This window comes from Megalobrama amblycephala, linkage group LG7 (assembly GCF_018812025.1).
Source record: "Megalobrama amblycephala isolate DHTTF-2021 linkage group LG7, ASM1881202v1, whole genome shotgun sequence".
NCBI lineage: Eukaryota > Metazoa > Chordata > Actinopteri > Cypriniformes > Xenocyprididae > Megalobrama > Megalobrama amblycephala.
In genome coordinates, this window is record NC_063050.1 from 45,963,968 (window position 1) to 45,982,911 (window position 18,944).

Here is an 18,944-nt window from a genome sequence, read left to right on the forward strand (position 1 = left end):
AGAATTGGACCCTAAACTAAAGTGTTACCCAATAAAATATGTGAAAGCATAAGAAATACATTATAATGTAAAAGTAAAAATAAGTTGTTTACCTTCTTTTTTTAATGGAATACAAATGGAGCTTTTAGGGTTTATTTTTTTGTTTATTTTTAGATCGTATTAAAGTGTAAAATAATTTTTTTTCACAATTTGAACCTGAAACTAAAATATGATACTAACAGGAAGAGTCCTAGTCAGCCAATGTGGATGTTTAACCTTTACAGCACGAAAACAATGAAGGAATCTGCAGATACAGCATAAACAAGAGACTTATAACTTATAGACTAATAAAAATAACCTGTAATGCAATGCTCAATATGGCAGCTGTTGGAAAGCAGCATTGTCTGATCTATTTACTCCAGAATGGTGTTTATGCACAGTAGCTGGACTAACTGGACTTTTTTTCACTCAGAAAGATATTAAGAAAGTAAAAATGGGTTGTTTAACTTGGAACGCAAAAGTTTTTTTTTCCCCCTTTAGTACTCTGAAGCATGCGGTCTTAGTAACTAACTGGATTGTTCTTTTATATGTAGGACCTTGATGCTTCAGTTTTGTCTGGTAGGATGAAGGGTGGAGGAGGTGTAGGTGGAGATGAAGCACAGTCTCCTGCTAGAGTCACTCTCTCAGCCGCTCTTCAGCCTGGAGGTAAACACACATTCACTTAATGCTCTCTGCTGAGAAGTCCAGCTTAAAAAAGCAGGAATTTCTTTGCTGTTCTAAGCTGGTTTATGCTGGTTTCAGTGCTGGACTGCCTGTAAAACGTATCCAATTTTAACTGCATACATACAGTATACTCAAGTAAAGTGATATATATACTAATCTCAGCTGTCACAAAATGTAACTCTATTATCACCCAGCTCTTTAACCTTTTCTGCATATGCACAGTATATTCATATAGAGCAACATATTCTATATAGCATATCTTATCTGGTTGATTGCTCTAGTTGATCGTCGCAAAACTTTTATCACCCAGCTCTACTAAAATGCAACTATAAGGCATGATGATTATTACAATATGATAAACATTCTACTTCTAAACAATCTGTATTGTGAAAAGCTCCATACAAATAAATTCGACTTGACTAATGAATCTGGTCAAGCAGCAGTAAAGTTAAGAAACCTGGTAGAGACACCAGCACACCAGAATCCCATCCTGCTGATCTTTTAAGATGGACTCAATTATGAATGCCCACATACTGAATATAATTTAATGATGTGATGGGCCGTGTGTATGTGTGATATTTTTCTGTTATGTGTATTTTGTAGCAGTGAGAGTTCTGCCACCCATACCTGGCACTTCAGTCATGCCCAGTATGCCAGCGGTGCCAGGTATTTTTAATTAAAATGCCATCAGCTTTAAAGAGCTTGATGTGATAAATTCAATGATTCAATGTTGTCTTTTAATTCTGCCCCTCAGACCAACAGCAAACTGTCCTGGCCCAACAGCAACAAACCATCATCAACCAGCAGGCCGTCATTATGGTACTACATTCTATTAATAATTAATAATTCTTCCCAAAATTAAAATTCTCATTTACTCATCCACATGTTGTTTCAAACTATATTTCTTTGAAGTGATGCTTTTGTTTTAAAGAATAATGTAAGGTGAGTAAATTATGACAGAACTTATATTTTTTTGTGGGGAAAAAAACACTTTTAGTTTATTATAGTTTATAGTTTATAATTATAGTATTATAGTTTTTAGTTTAGTTGAGGGTTATTATTGTTAACTAAAACTGAAACCATACAAAAACAAAAACATTTTTGTTACTTGAAATAAAATAAATGTTAACTGAAATAAAAAGCTTAAGTTTCAACATTTTAGTTCAGCATTTTAGTACTAAAATAAGTAAACCTAAATAAATTAAAACTAATAAATACAAATTTATAAAAACTATATAGACAGATTTTTTAAAATCTAATAATGACAAAATGACAAAAACAGACAAGATTATCTAAAAATAGAATCTTAACAAAAGTATTAACTAAAATTATAATAGTATATCAATGATACTAAATTAAAACTGGTTTAGTTTACTTTATTATTTTTTTTTATTATTATTATTATTTTTTTTTTAAATATTATTAATTTTACTTTGAATGTTTGGTTAAAGATTTTGACTTATTTTGATGTAAAAAAAAATATGTAAATGTAAAATTATATGCCTTTTCAGTCAGACTGCAGTCACACCAACGATAATGTTAAAGCATAAAGAATATCCCCATCACACATCCACTTCACAACTATGAAAATAACGGCACAGGGAAACAGTCTCTTTGGAATCACTTTTAAAAAAAAAAAAATTCTAGCTAACAATAAAAACAATGACAGCCAATCAAAATCCTTCCTACCTTAAAGAGCTCAAACATTTAAAGTGGCAGTCAACAAAACTGCAGCGTGCACTTAGAATAAATAAAAAGATATCGTACGCTGATGTGGACGCTAATATAGTTATTGATTGTTTTAGTTATCGTTCTTGGTGTGAACTGGTTTTCAAGCATTTTAAGTCACCCTGTGTCTCTCGACTCTCCCTACATCTTCAGGCTCAGCAGATGACCATGCAGGCGATGGCTATGGTGACCAGTCCAGTGTCCAGTCCACCAATGTCTCCCCTCACCAGCCCTCCAACCAGTCCTCCTCCCACTCCTTACAGCACTCTGCCACCCAGCCCGTACCCTGCCATCCCTCCCAGCCCTTACGCAAACATCCCCCCCAGCCCTTATGCCCCACTTCCCCTGTCCGCGTACACAAGCCCCCCGATGACCCCGCACCCGGCTGTCGCCTCCACCTCGATCTATGCCACCCCCAGCACATCAGAAGGGCAACGTGAGCCCCTGAAGAAGAACAGCCCCCCAACTCCGCAGCCGCGGAACACCAAGACGACACAGGTGCACAAGTGTTGATATAATCTAGTTTATACTGTAAACTTGACATTGTGTACTAGGAATATTGTTGTTATTGTTGTTCCTCATTTGCTGTGGATAAAAGCATCTGCTAAATCAATACATGTCATGTGAATATAAATACAATACTATTCAAAAGTTTGAGGTCAGTAAGATTTTTTTTAAAGAAATGTTATTCTGTGAGGAAGCATTAAATTAATCAAAAGTGACAGCAAAGTCATTTACAAAAGATTTCAAATAAATGCTGTTCTTTGAATCCTCAAAACTAATAAGCAGCACAACTGTTTTCAACATTGGTAATTATAAGAATAAGTTTCTTGAGCAGAAAATCAGCAAATAAGAATGATTTCTGAAGGATCATGTGACACTGAAGACTGGAGGAATGATGCTGAAAATTCAGCTTTGCATCACAGGAATAAATTACATTTTTAAGTATATATAAATAGAAAATGGTTATTTTCAATTGTGATAATATTTTACAATATTACAGTTTTTACTGTATTTTTTATCAATTAAATGTAGCTTTGGTGAGCATTTGAGAGTTCTTTCAAAAACATTTTTAAAAATCCCTACCCCAAAATTTTTTATTGTAGTGTATGAACTTACAATAGCATGATTTCAGTTTGTGTAATTGATATTATATTTTTATTTTAGTTAAAGACTATATTAAATACATTTTAAAAACTGGTACATGACTTTTAATATAATATGGTTGACAGTTCTGCTTTTTTATTTTTGTGGTGTGTTGTGCTGTAGATAATAGTTATTTGTTGTATTTGTTTTTATTGATTCTCATTTATACTGTAACTTTTTCATATTACTCTGCAATTAAAGTGCTTTTAATTGCACTTTGATTGACTGTAGTTCATTTTTACTTACTTATATTTATCTAGTCTGTGTATCTGTTTAACTGCTGAGTATATTTTAATATAAGAACTGCTTTGTTTTTTGTTGATGATGATTTATTACCTTTGGCTAAATGATTTTCAGGCTGCATCATCTAATGGGTCATTAGGGAAGAAACAAGCCCCCGCTGCACCAATTAAACTTGACAGCAGGCCTGCTAAAAGACATGGTGTGATTGCATTTAATCATATATCTGTGTATTCAAGCCTAATTATGTCCAGCATTTGAAACAAATGCATTTTTTGTAACTTCTATTTATTCCAAACCCATTTTTCTTTCTGTCTTTCAGCTCCTGTTGCGGTCACGGGTCCAATGCGTTCTGCTCCGGCTCCTGGCACAGAGGTGGTGAAATATTCTGTCTCTAACTCCGAGCACATCGTTCCCAGCCACAACATTAAAGACATCATTAAACAATATCAAACTCCGGCCCCAGAACCTGTGCCGCAAATACAGAGGTGTGTTACCTGTGTATTTGCTCCTACGTATCATGCAGTAATATTATTTTATTATCATTCCTCTTAACTCAAAGAATGCCATGTGTTTGTTGACAGGCGAGATGGTAAAGGTTTTGTCAAGAAGTTAAACCCACATGATGAGGCAATGCAAATCCTAAAAACACAGATGGACAATCCACCTCCTCCAGAGGTGTGTATGTTTTCCTATATGGTTCTAACTCTCCCACTTCTGTACTATACATTTAGAGCATGTCTGAGCTATCTGAGCTAACTAATCGCTTAAAGACCCCCTGTTGTGAAAATCAAGTTTTTAATGTTGTTTATAAGCAGTGTTGGGGTAACACATTACAAGTAACTTGAGTTACGTAATCAGATTACTTTTTTCAAGTAGCTAGTAAAGTAACGCATTACTTTTACAAACCCGATTCCAAAAAAGTTGGGACACTGTACAAATTGTGAATAAAAAAGGAATGCAATAATTTACAAATCTCATAAACTTATATTTTATTCACAATAGAATATAGATAACATATCAAATGTTGAAAGTGAGACATTTTGAAATGTCATGTCAAATATTGGCTCATTTTGGATTTCATGAGAGCTACACATTCCAAAAAAGTTGGGACAGGTAGCAATAAGAGGCCGGAAAAGTTAAATGTACATATAAGGAACAGCTGGAGGACCAATTTGCAACTTATTAGGTCAATTGGCAACATGATTGGGTATAAAAAGAGCCTCTCAGAGTGGCAGTGTCTCTCAGAAGTCAAGATGGGCAGAGGATCACCAATTCCCCCAATGCTGTGGCGAAAAATAGTGGAGCAATATCAGAAAGGAGTTTCTCAGAGAAAAATTGCAAAAAGTTTGAAGTTATCATCATCTACAGTGCATAATATCATCCAAAGATTCAGAGAATCTGGAACAATCTCTGTGCGTAAGGGTCAAGGCCGGAAAACCATAGTGGATGCCCGTGATCTTCGGGCCCTTAGACGGCACTGCATCACATACAGTAATGCTACTGTAATGGAAATCACAACATGGGCTCAGGAATACTTCCAAAAAACATTGTCGGTGAACACAATCCATTGTGCCATTCGCCGTCGCCGGCTAAAACTCTATAGGTCAAAAAAGAAGCCATATCTAAACATGATCCAGAAGCGCAGGTGTTTTCTCTGGGCCAAGGCTCATTTAAAATGGACTGTGGCAAAGTGGAAAACTGTTCTGTGGTCAGACGAATCAAAATGTGAAGCTCTTTTTGGAAAACTGGGATGCCATGTCATCCGGACTAAAGAGGACAAGGACAACCCAAGTTGTTATCAGCGCTCAGTTCAGAAGCCTGCATCTCTGATGGTATGGGGTTGCATGAGTGCATGTGGCATGGGCAGCTTACACATCTGGAAAGGCACCATCAATGCTGAAAGGTATATCCAAGTTCTAGAACAACATATGCTCCCATCCAGACGTCGTCTCTTTTAGGGAAGACCTTGCATTTTCCAACATGACAATGCCAGACCACATACTACATCAATTACAACATCATGGCTGCGTAGAAGAAGGATCCGGGTACTGAAATGGCCAGCCTGCAGTCCAGATCTTTCACCCATAGAAAACATTTGGCGCATCATAAAGAGGAAGATGCGACAAAGAAGACCGAAGACAGTTGAGCAACTAGAAGCCTGTATTAGACAAGAATGGGACAACATTCCTATTCCTAAACTTGAGCAACTTGTCTCCTCAGTCCCCAGACGTTTGCAGACTGTTATAAAAAGAAGAGGGGATGCCACACAGTGGTAAACATGGCCTTGTCCCAACTTTTTTGGGATGTGTTGATGCCATGAAGTTTAAAATCAACTTATTTTTCCCTTAAAATGATACATTTTCTCAGTTTAAACATTTGATATGTCATCTATGTTGTATTCTGAATAAAATATTGAAAGTTTTTGGAATCGGGTTTGTAAATTTACAACAAAATATAACCAATTCCGTCAATGTGCAGGGCGGGGATTTTCTCCACTGACTTTGGATGTTCAAAGCATTTCTAAGGATACTGATTTTTAGAAGGCAGCTGTGTGACTCTAAGAGGGTGAACGGGAACATGGTTTGTGTAATGTTGGCAAAACATTATTAGCTGTTTTGGTGATGTAGTCAAGCCAATGGCTATGTCCGAAATTGTAGAGAGCGATACATAAAATGCATTACCATTCTGATACATCAACTTGTAGACAAGCCATAACTGGATCTTCCTCTTCTTCTTCTGAATCAGTTTCTGGTTCAAACATATATGGCCGAATTAAAACAATATTTCCACTTGCAATTGTGTAGCATTTACTACTGTTGATCGAATAGATCAAGTAGTCCGAGCTTCTGTGATTGAGTGAGTGGAGGCAGGGACTAATATGCATACAGTATTCATGGTTCCGCATCTACTAAATGAAGCAAGGGTGCAGAGTTACATTCAAGCTATTTTAACCCTTAAATGCATGACTGTTTCGCCAATCATTCTATATGTCTTTATCGACCCGGATCAATATCTAACATGGAAGGATCTCTACCTGTCGTGATAATATAAAACTCCTCTGATATATTGAGTAACAATTATAGAAGAATAAAATAAATCATATTTTGTTACTTTTTGGAGCTTGAAAGGGCTCAGTTTGAGCAGATGTTTTATGCCATCATCACTGTCCTCGTCAGAGCTCATTTCCCAGTAAATTCAGCAAATAATGGGCTATTTTTATGTTTGAGGTCACAAATATGAGCCCATTCGCGATCTCAAACGTATTCTCAAAACTATATAATTTTCAACATCTTCAAAATCAATATTTCGATCGCTAACAGCTTCACCAGATCCATCCAGTGACAGTGACAGTCATATTTGATTGCGTTCAGTATTTGCTCTGCAGTAAATCGCTGTCGTCACTTCAGCATTGTGTATCAGACATTGCCACCTTGTGGAATAAAGGTGAATTGGACTTATTCCGTCATCTAAGATTCAATTATTGTTGTGCAGAAAAAATATACGTACACTCATACACACCTCGGGTCGTTAGCGACCCTATGCAATTTTTACAAAAAATGAATACAAAAACAGGCATTCTTTTATAATTTTATAATTTTTTTCTTGTTATATTCTTTATAATAAATTGATTGAGGAATACCAAGAAGGTTGATGTCTAACTTTAAAAAATGAACGAGGAGGAGGGTAGTGAATGACGTCCCGGGTCACTTAAGACCTGAGGTATGCATTTAAGGGTTAAGGCATGAAAAAAATATTTTCACAGGAAAATTTAAATATGTCATTTTGATTATCAAAGATGAGTTTTAAGGGATACAATTATTGACTGCAGAGGGACTTTAATCATTAAAAATATGGTAATGGACACAAAGTTATATTCCACAAGGGGGCGCTTAGTGGCCCCCTCCATATCCTCCATAGAGCTGTGTTTAAATCTCAGGATGTATTGGTCTTTTTTGAAACTAACTAGTAATTTGTTTAAATCTATTAATTGCAAGGACTTAATGTCAACATTAAATAAAAAATTGACCTTTATACACATTCCTGGCCGTATTGACACATATACACATATAATATCTTGTGCTGTGTAATAACTGTTTGTGTAGAGAAAGCCTCCCACTCCAGCTGCTGTGTCCAGAGATGGAGGCCTCAAACCAACTAAAAGCAGCAAGAAGAAAGCACCAGAACCTCCACTGACTTTACCACCACCAGGTAAAGAACACACATATCACTTACAACAAATATCAAGGTATTATCACAGTTTTATCTCTTTTTGAACACAACCTTGATGGTATTACCATGGTATTGTCTGGAGTACCATGTAAAAAAATATAGTACCAATGGTACAAAGTTTCATAGTATAACCATCTTTTTGTAAGGGATATACGCTACTGTTCAGAAGTTTGGGGTCAGTAAGATTTCTTTTGTTTTTTAAAGTAATTAATACTTTTATTTATTGATCAAATGTGACAATAAAGACATTTATAATGTTACAAAAGATTTCTGTTTCAAATAAATGCTATTCTTTTATATCATGGTTTTCACAAAAGCACACATTTTTTCAACATTGATAATAACAAGATCTATATATCAGCATATTAAAATGATTTCTGAAGGATAATGATGCTGAAAATTCAGCCATCACAGGAATAAATCACATTTTAAAGTATATTAAAATAGAAACAGTTATTTTAAATTGTACAAATATTTCACAGTATTAAGGTTTATACTGTATTTTTGATCAAATAAATGAGCAAAACAGACTTCTTTCAAAAACATTAAAAAGTCTTAACGACTCCAAATGCATACTGTATGTCCTCAACCATCTCTATTTCTCCATCTGTCATACAAACACACACACACACACACACACACCAGTGTCCAGAGATCTTCCAGTGGAATCCGAGAGCATCCAAACACAGCTGCAGAGGAGCAGCACAGAGGAGCATTACACCTACACAAATGTTCCCTGGAAAATCTACCTCAGGAAGGAGGTGTGTGTCTGTATCAATGTATCTGTTGTTTATGAGTGTGCATCCCAAAATTTTGTAGATCAGCACAATTTCATCACTAATGCTCCTGTACAAATTGCTGTAGGTCTTCTATCCCAAAGACAGTTGGAACCATCCTCTAGTGCTGGACCTCATCTTCAAACAGGTGAGACAAACTCCACACAGAGCCTTCATAATATCATTTTAGGATGGTTTGATGAATAGAAAGTTCGAAAGAACAGCATTTATTTGAAATACCGTTATTTTGTAACAATGTAAAGGTCACTTTACTTACTAATCTGGCAAATACATTGCTTTTCTCTCTTCATTCATCAGTCCATAGTTTCGTCATTTATTTCTCACCTTTAAATGATGTTTTTCAGATCGTTATTGACACATTTACAGAGGCCTGTGTGCGCATTACTAAAGAGGAGAGACAGAAGATGAAATCCTTGTTTGGTGAGGAAGGAATTATTTACAGTTACATTTATATTCTATGTGGAATCATTTCTCAGGGCATGTTCAGATTGACAGTTTTTGATGACTACACTGGTCTGACTCTGTTAGTATGAAATGTGTGTTTGTTTCATAGCTCAATATGGCATCGAGCCGAACACAGATGTTCAGGATGAGAGTGTGAAGAAAGCTGTGATTGCTGCTGCCAGGGAGTCATGGGAGATTTATTTTTCTCGCCTTTTTCCTGCCTCTGTGAGTTCCTTTTCCTGGCAGACTGTTAGTATGAATGCAGTGCTGCTTTTGGCTGATATGTCACCAGTGTGTTTGTGTGTGTGTGTTTGTAGGGCAGTGTGGGAACTGGAGTGCAGGTGTTGGCAGTGTCTCATTCTGGGATCAAACTTTTAAAGACAGTGAAAAGCAGCACTGCAGCTCCAGACTACTTCCGAGTGCTCCGTCCGTACAGGTGCGTCATCCATCCAGCCATTTAACCGTCTGTCGACCTTAAATGGGACATCGGATGCAAATTCACTTTTACATGGTGTTTGGACATAAATGTTTTTGGCTGCATGGCTTCACAGACACATTCTGGGGACACCAGAGACTTATATTACATCTTGTAAAAAGGGGGCAAAATAGATCCCCGTTTAAATCTCGTAAAGATTGAGTACCAAAACTCTCGCTCTCTCCCACAGCTACACAGATATCCTGTTTGTGACCATCCCGTCTCAGAACATGCTGGAGTTTAATCTGATGAATGAGAAACTGATTCTGTTTTCGGCCAAAGCTCCTCAGATCAAACAGATGATTGATCTCTTCATCTCTCATCTTAAGAAGGTACAGAAGAGGCTTTGATTTCTCTTCTCATCATTTCTTAAAGTTGCCATGGAACTGAAGTTGCGATATTGTCTTTTCCTTCCAATTGTGATGGAAATATGAGTGAAATGGCCTCTCAGACAAGAAGAAATGTAGGACGGGACTTGATTTTGTCTATCAGGAATTGATTGGATGTTTGTAGTTTGCTCATGGTGACTTTAAGGTGCTGTTACACTGCTAAAGACGGTTTCTGTACTTCTTACTTCCTCCGACAGGATTCTGAATTTGTTGTAGCAGAGAGAAACTTCATCACAGAGGACAGAGCTCTTTTAAACTTCCATAAAGGAGATATCATTCGTCTGCAGGCCATGGATGGATTAGAGGAGGGTGAGAAATGCACTCATATACGCACATTCAAATCTACAGGTCTTTCCCACAAGCAGAGATGTCATGAAGTTTTAGACAGGGGGAAATATTTGGCACCCTACAAGATTTTCAAAAAAAAATTTCTTAAGAAATTCATATTTGTATTCAGCAAGTATGCATTAAATTGATCAAAAGTGACAGTAACGGCATTAATAATGAAAAAAGATTTATATTTCAAATGAATACTGTTCTTTTGAACTTTTCATTTATTAAAGAATCCTGAAAAAAAAAATTGTATCACAGTTTCCACAAAAATATTAAGCAGCACAACTGTTTTTAACAGTGATAATAAAGAAATGTTTCTTGAGCAGCAAATCCACACATTGATTTCTGAAGGATCATGTGACACTGAAGACTGGAGTAATGATGCTGAATATTCAGCTTTGATCACAGAAATAAATTACATTTTGAAATATATCAAAATAGAAAACAGTTATTTAAAATAGTAATAATATTTCACAATTTTACTTTTTTTTCTGTATTTATGATCAAATAAATCAGCCTTGGTGAGCACAAAATCGTACAACCCCACATTTTTGAACAGTAGACTCCAAACTTTTTTGTATACAGTGATTTGTTTAGTTTTGAGTCAGTAAAAATTAGGAAATGACTCTACAGGGAAAGATTTTTAGAAAGGAGCTCAAAATATTTGCATTCCATCACAGGAGGAGCTGCAGTTAACGTTGGGAAATGCTTGTCCTTGATACTCCAGGAAATCCATGAGGGGGGGCCAATCAGTGCATGATCATGGCTATTCTTAAATTGCTGTGCATGCATTTTACAGGAAGAACTGTGACATTTTCATGTTGTGCATGTGTGCTTGTGTTTCAGGTCAGAGTTACGGCTGTGTGGTGAAGAAAAAGGTCGTTTACCTCGAGGAGCTAAAGAGAGGCACACCAGATTTTGGTTCGACATTTTAAAATATGAAATTTTTTGATTATTTTGTTTATAGGATGCTTTAATTGTGTAACTACACTTGAAATTAGAGAAATTTTGTCACATGATGAAAATAGAAATTTTTGAAATTCCATTTATTTTTTAAGATCTTAAAAAATACAGAAATAATAAGAATGTTTTTTCAGGCTGGAGGTTTGGAGCAGTGCAGGGTCGGAGTGGAGCGTTCCCCATGGAGTGTGTGGTTCCTGTAGCTGCTCCTGATTTCCTGAGTCTCCCGGCAGAGAGAAGAGACGAGCCGAGAGATAGACAGGGCCGAGTGGCAGCATCAGGAGCTATCGCTCTCGCCGTGGCCTCCACTGCGGCTGCTCACGAACTAGATCCCTCACTAGAGGTATATGAACACTATCACTACATGTAGTATATAAAAATGCTGATGCCGATATCACTTTGACACAGTGTTTGATCGCTAATATAATGCCAGTATATTATGTCATATTATTTCATGTTGGCAAATAAGGCGACAATGAAAGTGCAGTATTACAACATTTTATGCAGCATTAAATATTTTCTGTATCTTTGAAAATAAAAAAATATGAATTTTACCACAAGGCCGTTAGTAGATATTGGAGTTGGAGTTTCACATAATATGTCTGATGATATATTATTAATAATATGTACTGGTTTTTGTGTCTGTTTTGTGATTGCTAGTCTGATGGATTCGGGGATTTTGGTGACTCTGAAGTTGAGGGGAATGTTATTTTGGACAGCCAGTACAACATGGTGGAGTTTGCCAAGAAATATTTCAGAACATCAAATGGAAACAAGAGGTAAAAGTGATGTTGTATAATACAAAAAATCCTGCTATTTATTCAAAGTCAGTCCATTGCAGTTAAACACAGGACTGAGTCAAGAAAGATGTTGTACTTTTCTTTATGTTACTAGTGATTCGTTCAGAGATAAGTCCAAAAAAGGTAAAGGAAACAAAGACCCTGCAGAGATGGTGAAATTCAGCAAGGTACTGTGTCCACTATGAATACATACATAAACATATACGTACATATACATGTGCAAATGCATATACATATACACTACAGTTCGCAAGTTTGGGGTCAGCGAGGACACATTAAATTGATCAAAAGTGATGGTAAAGACATTTATAATGTTACAAAAGATTTCTATTTCAAATAAATGCTGATCATTTGAAATTTTTTCATTAAAGAAACTTGAAAAAGAATGTATCACAGCAGTTTCCACATAAATATTAAGCAGTGACACTGTTTTCAACATTGATAATAATTAGAAATGTTTCTTAAGCACCCAATAATAATATCAGAATGATTTCTGAAGGATCATGTGACACTGAAGACTGGAGTAATGATGCTGAAAATTCAGCTTTACCTTCACAGGAATAAATGATATATTAAAATAACAAACAGTTATTTTAAATTATAATAATAATATTTTACAATATTATTGTTTTTACTGTATTTTTGATCAAATAAATGCAGGCTTGATGAGCATAGAGACTTCTTTCAAAAACATTTTAAAAATCTTACAATCCCCAAGCTTTTGAATGGTAATATACAAATACACGTACATGTACGTATAAAAATGTATATATATATATATATATATATATATATATATATATATATATATATATATATACTGTATGTACACCAAAAACACACACGCATATAAAACTGCTGATCTCTCGTTTTCTCCAGAACCCTATCCTAGAGTCCCTCATAGACTTCACTGACCCCAACATGAACCGGGTTGCTTCTGAAATTTTCCTAGGTGAGATGAGAGATAAATTACTGCCACTCAAATTTACTTTTGTTTATAATTTTTTTGAAATGCTTCATATCTCAAGATGTATTTCTGTCTGGGTTTGGTGTGTAGCCATAATGAAGTTCATGGGAGATCATCCCCTCAGGGGCCAATCAGAGCAATTTGTGGTTTGCACCTTCCTTAAGGTAAAGCACAACCTCTCATCCGTAGGACCAGCTGTACTGTTACCCATAAGGCACAAAGACCCCCAGTTGTGTTTGATATATGTTTTAGTTTTAGCTTTAATTTAATTAAAATGCATCATTTTTGTAGTTAACGGGTGAATATGGACTGATGAAGGATGAGGCATACTGTCAAGTCCTCAAACAGATTACAGCCAATACCAGCTCTAAACCGTGAGATACCTCCTTTTTTTGGCTTGTTTGATAGGAATCTGTGTGTCAGATGGTTTGTTGGTCTATATGTGAGTGTTTGGTTGTGTTGTGTCGCAGTGACAGCTGTCAGAAGGGCTGGCGCTTGCTCTACATTCTGACTGCTTTTTACCGCTGCTCTGAAGTTCTGAAACCATTCTTACTTAAGTTCCTACGAGACGTCTGCAGAAGTCCTGAAGTGCATTTTCATGGTAATTATACATCACACATGTACACTTTTAACATATGTTAGTCTCTAAATTAAAATAATATTTTTATGAACCTTGATGATCTAACATTATTTAATCTGTGATCTCCAGGAATTGCTAAAGCTTGTGAGCAGAATCTGAGAAAGACCTTTCAGTTTGGTGGCAGGAGTGTTTACCCCAGTAATATGGAGCTCAAAGCCATAATGGTCAATACCAATATTACACATAATTCATAATTTTATTGAAGAGAGACGCATTAAATTGATCAAAAGTGGCAGTAAAGACTTTTACGTTGTTACAAAAAATTATATTTCAAATAAATGTTCTTTTATCATTAATTACAGAATCCTGAAAAAAAGTTTCCACAAAAATATTCAGCAGCACAACTGTTTTCGACATTGATAATAATAAGAAATGTTTCTTGAACACCAAATCAGCACATGTTGGAGTAATGATGCTGAAAATCCAGCTTTGATCACAGGAATAAATTACATTTTAAAATATATTCAAATAGATTTAAATTGTAATAATAGTTCACAGTATTACTGTTTTTACTGTATTTTTGATCAAATAAATGCAGTCTTTTTGAGCAGAAGAGATTGCTTGTTAAAACATAAAAAACGTCTTAACATCTGTTCAGTAGTGTATGTGGTATGAATTACAATGAATGTGTTTTCAGGCTGGTCGAAGCTCAAAGCGGCAGCTGTTTCTATTTCCAGGTGGAATTGAGAGACATTTGAAGATCAAAACCTGCTCCGTATGTCTCTTTTCTTGTTTGACAGTTCATACCATTATTGCACGTGATTATATTTGTAAGTTAAGATAGATTTTGATGTGTTGCGTGTGCAGGTGGCACTGGATGTCATAGAGGAGTTGTGTTATGAGATGGCGTTACAAAGGCTGGAGGCAATGGATGAGTACACAATTTTCATAGTCACTAACAGAGGTACAGATTGATGTCCTTACACCTCTATAAGACCATGTTCAGAGTGGATACTAGCGAACTGTTCACTGAATATTGCACTCTATATACTGCATTGTCCATCCCGTGGTTTAACACATGGCACATTCTTTATTATTTCATGACCTCATTTTGCATTTTTAATTCAGCAATTGGTATATAACTATGCATACTTAATAGCATTATTAGTATGCCATTCCGAACATTTAGATTTATGCACTCATATATTTTTGATGTCACACAGGTCAGAATGTGCGACCCCTCAATAAGAGAGAGTACATATTAGACATCGCAACAGAAGCGGAGCAAATTGATACCAACTACAGCTTCTGGTTCAGACGAGTCATCTGGGCCCATCCGCTAAAGTTTGACAACGAGCTCTGTGTCACAATGCACTATAACCAGGTATGACTGTCTTATCGTATGCCATATCTGTCTTATCGTATGCCATCAATCACATGTCCTAATCAGCTGCAATGCACTAAAACATCAAACCAGCAATCCTGTCTCTTCCATGTTCATTCTGACAGTATTTGGATTTCAGGTAGCACAGAAAAATGACTGATGCTAGAAATTTCCAGGCATTGTATCTGGCCAGGACACAGTGTTAAGAAAATGTATATTAAGGTTTGTTCACGCCATGTTGGATTATCGTTATTATAAGATTCCAACTTGTAAAAAGCTTTCACGTCCTCGTAGTACTCGTAATTACAACTTGTAATCTCGGAAGCTCCGACTTGTACCACCTGACCTCTGCAGATTAATTTTGATGTTGATTGTGTTGCCAGTGAAACGCATAATTCAGAGGACATCTTGCGTTGTTGTCTTGTAATGATGGTATTTACAACATGGCGTGAATGCAGAACGACTTAAACACTACTGTTCAAAAGTCTAAGGTCAGTAAGATAAAAAAAAAAAGAATTAATTAATACTTTTACTCAGCAAGAATGTATTAAATTGATCAAAAGTGACAGTAAAAGATTTCTATTTCAAATGAATCCTGAAAAAAACAAAAAACAAACAGATTAAGTAGCACAACTGTTTTCGACATTGATAATAATAAGAAATGTTTCTTGAACACCAAATCAGCACATTAGAATGATTTCTAAAGGATCATGTGACACATGTGATTACATTTGAAAATATATTCATATTATTCATAATAGAAAATAGTTATTTTAAATTTTAATAATATTTTACTATATCACTATTTTTACTGTATTGTTATGAAATAAATGCAGCCTTGGTGAGCATAAGAAAATTCTTTCTTTAAAAAAAAAAAAAAAAAAAAAAACAACCCCAAACTTTCGAACGGTAGTGTACAAACCCGATTCCAAAAAAGTTGGGACACTGTACAAATTGTGAATAAAAAAAGAATAATTTACAAATCTCATAAACTTATATTTTATTCATAATAGAATATAGATAACATATCAAATGTTGAAAGTGAGACATTTTGAAATGTCATGCCAAATATTGGCTCATTTTGGATTTCATGAGAGCTACACATTCCAAAAAAGTTGGGACAGGTAGCAATAAGAGGCCGAAAAAGTTAAATGTACATATAAGGAACAGCTGGAGGACCAATTTGCAACTTATTAGGTCAACTGGCAACATGATTGGGTATAAAAAGAGCCTCTCAGAGTGGCAGTGTCTCTCAGAAGTCAAGATGGGCAGAGGATCACCAATCCCCCCAATGCTGCGGCGAAAAATAGTGGAGCAATATCAGAAAGGAGTTTCTCAGAGAAAAATTGCAAAGAGTTTGAAGTTATCATGATCTACAGTGCATAATATCATCCAAAGATTCAGAAAATCTGGAACAATCTCTGTGCGTAAGGGTCAAGGCTGGAAAACCATACTGGATGCCCGTGATCTTCGGGCCCTTAGACGGCACTGCATCACATACAGGAATGCTACTGTAATGGAAATCACAACATGGGCTCAGGAATACTTCCAGAAAACATTGTCGGTGAACACAATCCACCGTGCCATTCGCCGTTGCCGGCTAAAACGCTATAGGTCAAAAAAGAAGCCATATCTAAACATGATCCAGAGTGCGTGTGGCATAGGCAGCTTACACATCTGGAAAGGCACCATCAATGCTGAAAGGTATATCCAAGTTCTAGAACAACATATGCTCCCATCCAGACGTCGTCTCTTTCAGGGAAGACCTTGCATTTTCCAACATGACAATGCCAGACCACATACTGCATCAATTACAACATCATGGCTGCATAGAAGGATCTGGGTACTGAAATGGCCAGTCTGCAGTCCAGATCTTTCACCCATAGAAAACATTTGGCGCATCATAAAGAGGAAGATGCGACAAAGAAGACCTAAGACAGTTGAGAAACTAGAAGCCTGTATTAGACAAGAATGGGACAACATTCCTATTCCTAAACTTGAGCAACTTGTCTCCTCAGTCCCCAGACGTTTGCAGACTGTTATAAAAAGAAGAGGGGATGCCACACAGTGGTAAACATGGCCTTGTCCCAACTTTTTTGAGATGTGTTGATGCCATGAAATTTAAAATCAACTTATTTTTCCCTTAAAATGATACATTTTCTCAGTTTAAACATTTGATATGTCATCTATGTTGTATTCTGAATAAAATATTGAAATTTGAAACTTCCACATCATTGCATTCTGTTTTTATTCACAATTTGTACAGTGTCCCAACTTTTTTGGAATCGGGTTTGTAAATAATCAATTGCTGGAGCACATTTTATGAATAATGTTATTGAAATTTTCAATTATATCCTAATTAAAATGTACCTGCACTTATAATTTCTTCATAATTGTATGTGGTTGTGTTTGTACAGGTTCTGCCAGACTACCTGAAGGGCCTGCTGAATATCGTACCTCAGGGAAAGATCAGTGAACAGCAGTTTAACCAGTTTGCCAAACTTGCTGCTCTTCAACACAGAGCCAAAGACAGTCTCTACACACCTACTATGTATGTTTCAATTTTCAGACATCCTTCATTCTTTACCCAAATTTATTTGTATGAACAATCTTTGAACAACCTATATTTAAATCTGACTTAATTTTCACCCTATGAATAAAGTCTGGAAATCAGAATCCAAATCTGATATAGAATAATCAACGTTAATATCTGCAGTCAGAAATTTCAGTACCAACTTAAACATTTAAACAAATGTTAGAATTTGGCATGTGTAAATCTCCGCTGGCCGTACTAGAAATGCACTAATCTACACTTTGCTGGAAAAGCGTTAATAAACTCTGTATCTTGAGCTGCACAAACGCAGTCCTTTAGTCCGCCATTGTTGTTTTAGGTGTCAGGTACTCTCTCACTCAAAAATCTTTTCACATATATTCAATTTAGGCATAATGACTCGAAATGTTCTCTTTCTGTAGTCATGAGTTGACAGAGTACATCCCAGTTGAGATCTTTGGCAGACAGGTGCCTCAGCAGTGGATGCAACTGGTTGCCCAACATGTACATGCCGTCCAAAGCCTGAACCCTCACCAGGCCAGATCCCAGTTCCTGGGTATTTTATTCTCATCAGACTGAACACCCTCATTCACTTTACACCATTTTTTTTTTAAATCAGATAATACTATGATAAAAAAGCAAGTTTGCTGGATTGTGTTTGTGTGTGCACTTCAGGTTTGGTGTGTGCATTTCCCATGTTTGGATCGTCCTTCTTTTACATCCAAAGCAGCAGCAACAGCACCATCTCTGCACCATGCATCCTCGCTGTCAATCAGAATGGACTGCACTTCCTGCACAAAGACACTCATGTGCGTATTACAAACACATACAGACTTCCAAAGCTAATGTTTTCAGTTTTCCAAATTAAAGTGCCCGTATTATGTTTTTGAATATTACCTTCCATGCAGTGTCTAATATAGCTGTTTGTGAAGGTAAAAGATCTGCAAAGTTTTAAAGATCAAAGTGCATGACAAATAATGTTATTGTCTCCTAAAAGAAAGAATCGATTCTGAAGTGCCAAAACGAGAAGTCAGCAATTCCAGTCACATTTCCAGTTACATACCTACGTAACAATGTAACAAATTTGCATAAAGACAGCCTAAGGTCTTCCTTAGCTGCCCGCGAACAATGTCTGCTTTGCCCCGCCCTCAAACACTGTAGCTGTAGATGAGACCTATAACAGCGTTTTCACAATTGAGACTGTGGTGGAAATTC

The 18,944-nt window shown here is 36.2% G+C and overlaps 1 protein-coding gene across 3 annotated transcripts in view; it reads left to right on the forward strand.

Annotated features, from left to right (window-relative positions):
* The window catches only part of myo15ab (myosin XVAb), a 60,663-nt gene that overhangs the window by 37,875 nt on the left and 3,844 nt on the right, over window positions 1-18,944 (forward strand). For all 3 annotated transcript variants that reach the window (XM_048197742.1, XM_048197743.1, XM_048197744.1), the window contains 30 exons: window positions 573-684; window positions 1,306-1,368; window positions 1,457-1,521; window positions 2,584-2,928; window positions 3,934-4,018; window positions 4,139-4,304; window positions 4,401-4,494; window positions 7,923-8,028; window positions 8,695-8,810; window positions 8,914-8,973; window positions 9,191-9,266; window positions 9,400-9,515; window positions 9,608-9,726; window positions 9,956-10,097; window positions 10,352-10,463; window positions 11,334-11,408; window positions 11,585-11,790; window positions 12,108-12,226; window positions 12,342-12,414; window positions 13,127-13,199; window positions 13,305-13,378; window positions 13,506-13,588; window positions 13,685-13,815; window positions 13,924-14,018; window positions 14,492-14,569; window positions 14,662-14,758; window positions 15,018-15,178; window positions 17,596-17,729; window positions 18,152-18,285; window positions 18,405-18,538. In XM_048197742.1, the coding sequence (XP_048053699.1) occupies window positions 573-684; window positions 1,306-1,368; window positions 1,457-1,521; window positions 2,584-2,928; window positions 3,934-4,018; window positions 4,139-4,304; window positions 4,401-4,494; window positions 7,923-8,028; window positions 8,695-8,810; window positions 8,914-8,973; window positions 9,191-9,266; window positions 9,400-9,515; window positions 9,608-9,726; window positions 9,956-10,097; window positions 10,352-10,463; window positions 11,334-11,408; window positions 11,585-11,790; window positions 12,108-12,226; window positions 12,342-12,414; window positions 13,127-13,199; window positions 13,305-13,378; window positions 13,506-13,588; window positions 13,685-13,815; window positions 13,924-14,018; window positions 14,492-14,569; window positions 14,662-14,758; window positions 15,018-15,178; window positions 17,596-17,729; window positions 18,152-18,285; window positions 18,405-18,538 (3,444 nt within the window). The remainder of the gene's footprint in view (window positions 1-572; window positions 685-1,305; window positions 1,369-1,456; window positions 1,522-2,583; window positions 2,929-3,933; window positions 4,019-4,138; window positions 4,305-4,400; window positions 4,495-7,922; window positions 8,029-8,694; window positions 8,811-8,913; window positions 8,974-9,190; window positions 9,267-9,399; window positions 9,516-9,607; window positions 9,727-9,955; window positions 10,098-10,351; window positions 10,464-11,333; window positions 11,409-11,584; window positions 11,791-12,107; window positions 12,227-12,341; window positions 12,415-13,126; window positions 13,200-13,304; window positions 13,379-13,505; window positions 13,589-13,684; window positions 13,816-13,923; window positions 14,019-14,491; window positions 14,570-14,661; window positions 14,759-15,017; window positions 15,179-17,595; window positions 17,730-18,151; window positions 18,286-18,404; window positions 18,539-18,944) is intronic.